General features: G+C 38.8%; 1 protein-coding gene across 1 annotated transcript; it reads right to left on the bottom strand.

The window, feature by feature from the left end:
• Positions 1-5446: 5446 nt before the first annotated feature.
• On the bottom strand, positions 5447-5970 carry LOC118745164 (general odorant-binding protein 56d-like). Its single transcript, XM_036478687.1, has 2 exons — positions 5911-5970; positions 5447-5794 (listed from the first exon to the last, which is right to left on the bottom strand). The coding sequence occupies exons 1-2, from the start codon at positions 5968-5970 to the stop codon at positions 5447-5449; spliced, it is 408 nt and encodes a 135-aa protein (XP_036334580.1).
• Positions 5971-7943: the final 1973 nt, after the last annotated feature.

Genomic DNA, 7943 nt, shown 5'->3' with positions numbered 1-7943 from the left:
ATAAAGATAAGGTGTGGGAAAGTTTAGATAAAGGCATGCTTTATTCTGAAATAAAGTTTCCAGTATTGAATTGTGGATTTCGTTATAGCATTTGTTATTTGATTTCATTTGAAAGAGATAGTAGAAGTACGCACCTTCTTACGAAGAAAGCTGAGCTTTTGGAGAAGCTTCTTATGGAACTTTGTAAAAGCTTTCTCAGTGAGCTTTCATAACTTTGTGATATAGGCCTTCATTTTTTTTTTAAACTTCAATGACTTTTAGCAAACAAGTACTGAACGTTTTTTTGTATACTTTGTAAAAGCCCTCTCAGTGAGCTTTCATAACTGCTTGATACAAATAGTATGTTAGTTAAACTTCTGTGTCTTAATTTGTTTATAACTTAATATATTTTAAAAATCTACAGTTTAGTAAAGAATTTAGAAGTATTATTTTGTCCCCTACCTAAGGAGGAAATGGTTGGAAGTTCTTTTTTTTTTTATGTACATATTTTTCATTCCTTCGTTTAGCACAACATGCGACCTTTTGGCCAAGCTTCTTATGAAATTTCGTAAAAGCTCTTTCAGAGAGCTTTCGGAAATGTTTAATCTAATTTTAATTTTCTATGTATATACGATGATTTTACAAATTCACTTAATAACAAAAAACTTCAAAGTTATTTCACTTGCTTTCTTTTAACTAGCTGACATTTAACGGCTGACATTTTTTCTGAATTTGCCTTAGCTTAATTGTGCTTGACTTTTAAAGCTTAAAAAAAAAACTTTCTCGGTAAACTTTGAAAAAGCTCTTCCAGTGAGCTTTTATAGCTTTTTGATGCAGAAATGGTGTTTAAGCTTTGGAGTTTCCATTTTTTTCAATTCGCGAAATTTCAAAAATAATTGTCAGCATAAACCCGCAAAATTTTTTTCGCAGCTATTGAAATCTGAGGAAGGTAGAACATATGTAGTTAGGTATATGTATTTGTGGCCTTGCGCTGAAACACAACCGAATCGCTCCATCCTCTTTCGCTGTAGCCTCTGGTTTATTTGTTTGCCATTACTGTTTCTATTTTTACTGCTACTTTTGCTTTGACTTACGCGGATTTGTTTACTTTTGCAGTTAAATTACCAACAAGAACAAGAACAACAACAAAAAAAAGTGACTGCATCAGCCCTTACCAATCGGATACAGCCGTCAGCTGAACCCCGGTTCGACGCTAATGCTTTAGCTTTAGCAATACCCAACTGCACATAAACTCAGGCATTCGCACATACACATACATACACGCATGCTTAAGCTGATAAAGCCTTGTGCATTTTTAAGTGCGTTTTGATTGAGTTTTGTTGACATTTCGTTTCATTAATTGTTTGCTTTTCATTTTCGACGACATTACGTGGCATGTCCCGCGCGCCACAACCACTGTGCGCTTTGCAACGAACAATTTCATGGCATAGCTTTTATTGCCAATGTTTTTAGCATTTTCTAGCATTTCGAAAGTGGAAGTTTACAATTTCTTTGTCCCAAGCTCCCTCCCTTTCCTACATTTCTTTTTCTTCTCTGTTTTTTGCTGTGCTGCAGCAAGTAGTTGAAGTATGCTGGTTTGTGGCAGCTTTGGAGTTGATTATTGTTTTGCGAGTTTATTTTCGAAGAGTTTATTGAGTGGAAACAAGCGATTAATCGAATTTTTAATGAGCATGCAAAAGTTTATGAAAAATTTATGTCTATTTACGTAAGAGTCGCGTCGCGCGCCGCCCACTTTACTTTTTTCCGCCCGCTTACCATCGGGCGCTACCTTTTGTCGTGCCGAATTTCATTGTTTGCATTTGTACAGTATGTACGAGTATTGGCATTAAGCTCTTAAATATTTCCCAAGCGATTTGATTATTGTCCGTTTGCCTACATATTGTAGCAAAGAAAGCTGCAAAAAGGAAGAGAGGTTAAAGGTTAAACTGTTTGGTCGAAAACACTTGCTTTTAGAGTAGGGTATTTTCAGCAGAACATTTGAGATATTGAAGCATTTCTACGTCTTATGCAGTGCTCTAAAGGAGGGTATAAGAAAAAATACAAACATCTATTTAGTTTATAAATAAAAGATCAAAAATTATAAAATTAAATATTAAGTGGTTAATCATTTTATGTTTTATAAGTGAAAATGTATTCCATCCACTGATTTGATTCGAGGGTTGGTCGGCTACTCAACAGTTGGCTGCTTTATTTTCTTCTTAAAAACGGGTCTTATTTGTTTTTAATTTGTCTGCGTACACACGCGAACGCACGCAATGTTAGGTCGAGAGCCGCGTGCGAAGACAAATTGAAAATACAATGTCAGTATGTACATACTTCGAAGTAAAAGTTGTAGTGCTTACTTTTTGGTATACCTGCTATTGTAGATATGTATAAGTATGTAGATATAAATACACCTGTAAAGAGAAATATATAGACACATATGTCTGCATTAACTTGCTTTTGTCTTGCGGGTTGTTTTGTACAAAATAGAGCAACTTTTTCGTCCAGAAGTGGTTTAAAGCAGAATAAATGAAATTAACATACATAAATAAAAGAACTTGCGTTGAAGCTTACTACAGTGATCTCTCATGGATTGGTAAGACGGCAACGTTTTCTCGAATGAACTACCTAGAGTTTTCGACCATTGACTTGCACTTCATCTTACAACTTTCGTTTGCGTAGTTCACCTTGTCACTCGTGCATCCTCACTAGATTTTGTGGTGCTTTCTCTATAAAAGGGGTTGTCCCTTTAACCAAAGGGGTGATAGGAACGATACGAATTATTAAATTATCGATTGGCTAAAGTGGTTGCCTCTTATAAGGGACACACTTGAAGCAATCCTTTGTGATAACACTATTTACTGAACGAAAACTGCTTATCTATAGTGATTCAGTTAAGCGAGCTCTTCAGAGCCGGGTATCAAGAGCCATCAAAGATTTTGAGTCTACAGTCTATTAAAAAAAATATAAAAAAACGAGGGGCAGAAAGGTGTGAATGAGAAGAGCTTGAGATTCTGGCGGACAGGAATGCGGCTCGGAAATTCTATCACAAAATAAGGCAGCACCCAAATGGTTTCAAAACCGGGGCTGGTTCCTGTAGAGATGAAGAAGGAAATTTGGTAACAGATGTGCAGAGTACTCTTGAGATATGAAGGCAGCACTTCTCACAGCTTATGAAAGATGATACAGGCGGCACGTTTGATGAAGAGGAACCCGAATCAATGTATAGAGACGAAACTCACGTCCCTATATTTAATCAGGACGAAGTGAGGAGGCGCCCAAGATCTGGTCGGGTGATTGTACGAGCTATTAAGTAAGCAGATTTGATCTGATGAATACATTCCCGAAGACTGGAATGTCAGCGTACTTTGTTCAATCCACAAGAAGGGAAATCCCGCCGTTTACGCCAATTATCGAAGAATAAGCCTTCTTAATATTGCATACGAGGTACTGTCGACGATACTGTGTGAAAGACTGAAGCACTTCACGAACAAACTGATTGGACCTTATCTGGTAATTCCACCTTAGTTCAGACTTTCACAGCACATCTTGGGACATCCGTCACTGTTGGCAGTCACATTTTTGAAGTAGTGAAGGGCTTCGTCTACATAAGATCCAGCATAAACACCACTTATAATGTTAGTCTGAAAATAAAGCAAAGAATAACACAGGGCAACACTGATTTTGGTGCGGCAAATGTTAAATCTGTCTTTGATAGACTTTTTTGAGCTGATTACGAATCCGTAATTATAAAGATTCCATCGCGTACAGATTTTGAGAAAATCGTGGTCAAAGTGTCAAAAAATTGGGTTTTTTTCAATATTTGAGAAGCTCGAGCAAAGAGCGAAAAATGTGGTAGAACCTTCCACTTAGGCTTAACTTAAAGCTAGAACCCTAGGCTACTGCCCCTGAAAATACCATCCCTTCACCTGCAAAAAAATGCTGGCCAAAATCAGTTTTTGCTGTTCAATAAACGACTATAAGTGATCTTAGGGTCAAGACAAAGAGATGGTATTTTTCGGGATTGTAGTCGAAAGTTCAAGCCTTAATTTAAGCTTAAGTGGACGGTTTCTATCCCCTTTTGTTTAATTGCGGCAGGGACTCAAACTTCGCCAAAAGTCAAATTTTAATGCTCAATAAATGACTATAAGTTACCATAAATTCAATGTGCAGGAATGGTATTTTCAAGGATAGTAGTCGAGGGTTCTTGCTTTAATCTAAGCCTAAGTGGAAGGTTCTATCACCTTTTTGCTCTTTGCTAGAGCTTCTGAAATATTGCAAAAGCCCGATTTTTTGACACTTTGACCTCGATTTTCTCAAAACCTGTACGTGTTGGATCCTTTGTACTTACGGATTCGTAATCAGCACAAAAAAGTCTATCAAAAATAGCTTTAACATTTGAGGCACCAACATTTTTTTTTCATTTTTGTTGGCCGGTGTACTTTGGGCTACTCTTGGGGACTTCGAACAAAAATCACGCTCTACAAGTCTCTCATCATGCTTGTCATTTTATATAGCGCAGAAACATAGACGTTGTCTAACAAAGATGAGAAGGCTTTGATAACTTTTTTACACATTATCTATGGGCGACGAGTACCGAAAGAAGATGGAATGACGAACTGTATGAGCTTTATAACGACATGGACATAGTTAAAGGCATAAAATACAACGATTGCGCTGGCTTGCAAATGTTGTACGCATGGATGACGCAAGACAGGTCGCCTACGAACACAATGAAAGGACCAAGTGGAGAAGGACCTGTCCGCATTTGGAATGAACAACTGGCGCAAACTCGCAAAGGAGGAAGGCAACTGGTGAAGCTTTTTGCTCTCGGCCCAAACCGACAAACGGTTGTAGTGCCAAATAAGAAGAAGTGTCGAAAAAGGTGTTAGAGACTATTCCAAAAGTAAGCTGCGATAGACTGGATGAGTTGTGATATTTAATCTCACTATGTGAAATCCAATTGTAAACTGACCAACTAAAACACCCATCAGCGGAACTGGACACCTAAGAAGATCCCCAGCCCGTATGCGGAACATACTCAGTCAGAAAAGCTTCGTACTTGGGCAAGTAGGGTGCTTCCTGATCTGACATTAAGTCAAATACACTCATCCCGCTTCTTTCCCAATGAGAAAGACTCGTGGATACCCTTCTTCATCAACTCATCTGGCAAGCAGTTTTCTACAATGCCACTGTGGACTGATAGTCATACTGTACTGTGCGACAAAAGCTTCTCGCTCACCAAAAATGCGATACAGATTTTGTGCTCCTTTACATGGCCTCTGCGGTAGACGTTACCAGTTCATAATCCTCGCTTTACCCTGTACCTTGTAAGCCTCAGTTTTTCCGAGAAAATCAACAGGGCAGCAACAGGCAAGCAAAAGTTAAGATATTTAATAATTTTATTAAAAGTTTTTAAACTTTTTTTATCATTGGCCCAACAAATTGTTATGCTACATGTAATTTATGCAAGACCTTTTTCCTCATAATAGCACTTATACCATTCAAACGCGGTGTCACAGTCATCGGCGCCCTTTACACCATTACATTTAGCTTGAATTGCCTTCACTTTCTCTTCACCAGCCAAAGGACCCAACGACTTCTGCACAGCCTCCTCATTGACAGCACCATTTACTAGGAAGCCCAATCGTTCCTGGAAGCACTTGCTGAAGCACTTCACTTTGTCATCAACTTGACTGAAATCACCCTGTTGCAATGCCAATATGGCCTCCTTGCTGGTGCCAGTCTCCTTGGTGCATTCATCAGCCAAAGCTATGACCTTTAGCATCTGATCCAAGCTCAATCTGGGAGCCTAAAGTTGGATAGGATACAATAATAGTTAAATTTAAGTATAATTTTTAAAGCTGTTGTGTATAAAAAATGTTAATTGAAAGCCTAACTAAATTTTCTAATAATGCAAATACCAACATTTTGGGCTACAGTGACGGCGACGAAAGCAAGTACAATAGCAGCAGCGAACAATTTCATATTACTTGTTATTTTTTTTTTTGTTTTTTCTAAGTTCAAGTTGCGTTGAAGAAAAGAGTTTAGATTTTCACTTTGAGCACTGTTTACGAACTGATTGCAAGTTGGAATGCGCTTTGTCGTTTTATAATCCCGTCAAAGCCGATAGCTGGACAGTGGATCAATTATTTTATTTATTTGTTTACAATTATGTATGTACTCGTATGTATGTAATTAATTTATGATTTCCACTCACATGAAATCTAAGATTCGCGTTGTTTATGTTTTAAGTAAATCGGTTGCAGCGAGAATTCATTGTTTGCTCAAGTAGAATATGAGCTTCTTATTACAAAAAAAAAAACAAACATTAACAAGCGTTTATTCCTACATACACTTCAAGAAAAACTTATACGAAAAATTGACTAACTTAAATAGATAAGTATGCCTATCTTCCAGGAGGATCTATCGCGCATGCCCCTCAGAATTTCAAACGCAAAATTTTATTTATTTATTTAAATTCTATAAAGTATATTAAAAACCGGTACGAAAATGTTAGTTAGTTTGTATGAAATGGAGAACATTGCGTACAGGTAACTTTCTAGACGTAGCGGGTGCTTTCGATAACACGACTCAAATGCGCTCGGCGCAAAGGAGTCCTTAAACACAAACCATTACATCCACTCTAGACCAGAAAAGAGCCAGATTTATAGCTATGAAAGGGCACAGACAGGGAGGTGAATCTCTCTATATCTACTTCTTCAAGGAGAAAGGATACACTTCTCTAAGTAGGTCAAATACATGGAAATTTTATCGCTTTATTTGGACCTACCGAAAGCTAATGGGAAGCAACTAAGGCATCAAACCCAAACTGGAAAGATAGAGGTCCGGTAACATTTCCAAACCCATCCTAATACATGCCACGCCTGTCTGGTGGAAGAAGACAGAGTGAATTCCATGCGGGCCAAACTCAAAAAAAGCTAACGATAACTTTCAGGCTGAGATGCATGCCAATTACTTTGCCTCAATACTTACATACATGTTAAAAAGCCGCACTCCAGACCAGTTTCCCTTCCTTCTAATGAATATGATTCGCTCAAAATCCGGGAAGGTCCTCAAAACCATTTGAAAAGTGTAATACAAGGTATTTAGGCGGTAGCCCATCAAGAGCCGAGCAGTTTAAGACACATTTAGTGTTGGGAGGAGTCCCACCCATCGTACTCAAAGCAGGTGCGTTAGTGAGGATTCAGTGCGATATGTAGCCTCTCCTTTGTGAATATCCGTCGGACATTGTCTTGTTAATAGCAGATTACGACGATTGCGAGTTTCGACTCTGTGAACCCAAGAAGATCTCTTTGACCGCCTGCGGCGCACCTTCGAGCAAGAAGACATTGTGGATGCAAACGTCTTGTTGTTTCCCAGCACTCGTTGAGCTAGCATTAGGTTCATATGTGCAAAAGCAGTCCGCAAGTAGTCAAAGATACATACCTATATTTTTTAGCAGTAAGATCTACTCGAGGGTACCTTTCTTGGCCAACTCATCCGCAGTGGAATTTCCTGCAATATCCCTGTGGCCTGCCGCCCCTAAAAGTCTAACTAGGAACTAATTAGACGGACTCAGCATTCCCTTGCTGTATAAAAGCGCACGATAAGCGGCGTCATGGGCAAAGGAGTGGATGTTTACCAACCTTTTCGTTGTTGAACAATTGTGCAGCCAATCGACTTCGTGCTTAATGGCAGCTACATCTGGCTAGAAAACACTGCAGTGAACAGGAGACCTTACTATAAGACTAAAGGAGAGTTCGTTGCGAAAAACGCCCATACCAAATCTTCCGTCACTCTTCGACCTACATATATATACGTGCAAAAGTTCACCGGCGCCTCCCTCTAAGGGGATCGATGGGAGTGCAGAAATATCTAGTCTATCCACCTAGTACCACAAAGTTTAACTGTAGCCCTTGCTACAGCAACCTTGCCCTTTGGTGGGACAAGCGTTTTTA

This window comes from Rhagoletis pomonella, unplaced genomic scaffold (genome assembly GCF_013731165.1).
Source record: "Rhagoletis pomonella isolate Grant_MI unplaced genomic scaffold, Rhpom_1.0 Rhpom_scaffold_00008, whole genome shotgun sequence".
In the NCBI taxonomy this organism is placed as follows: domain Eukaryota; kingdom Metazoa; phylum Arthropoda; class Insecta; order Diptera; family Tephritidae; genus Rhagoletis; species Rhagoletis pomonella.
Note: the sequence above shows the minus strand (reverse complement) of the source record. Positions and strands in the feature narration are given on the sequence as shown.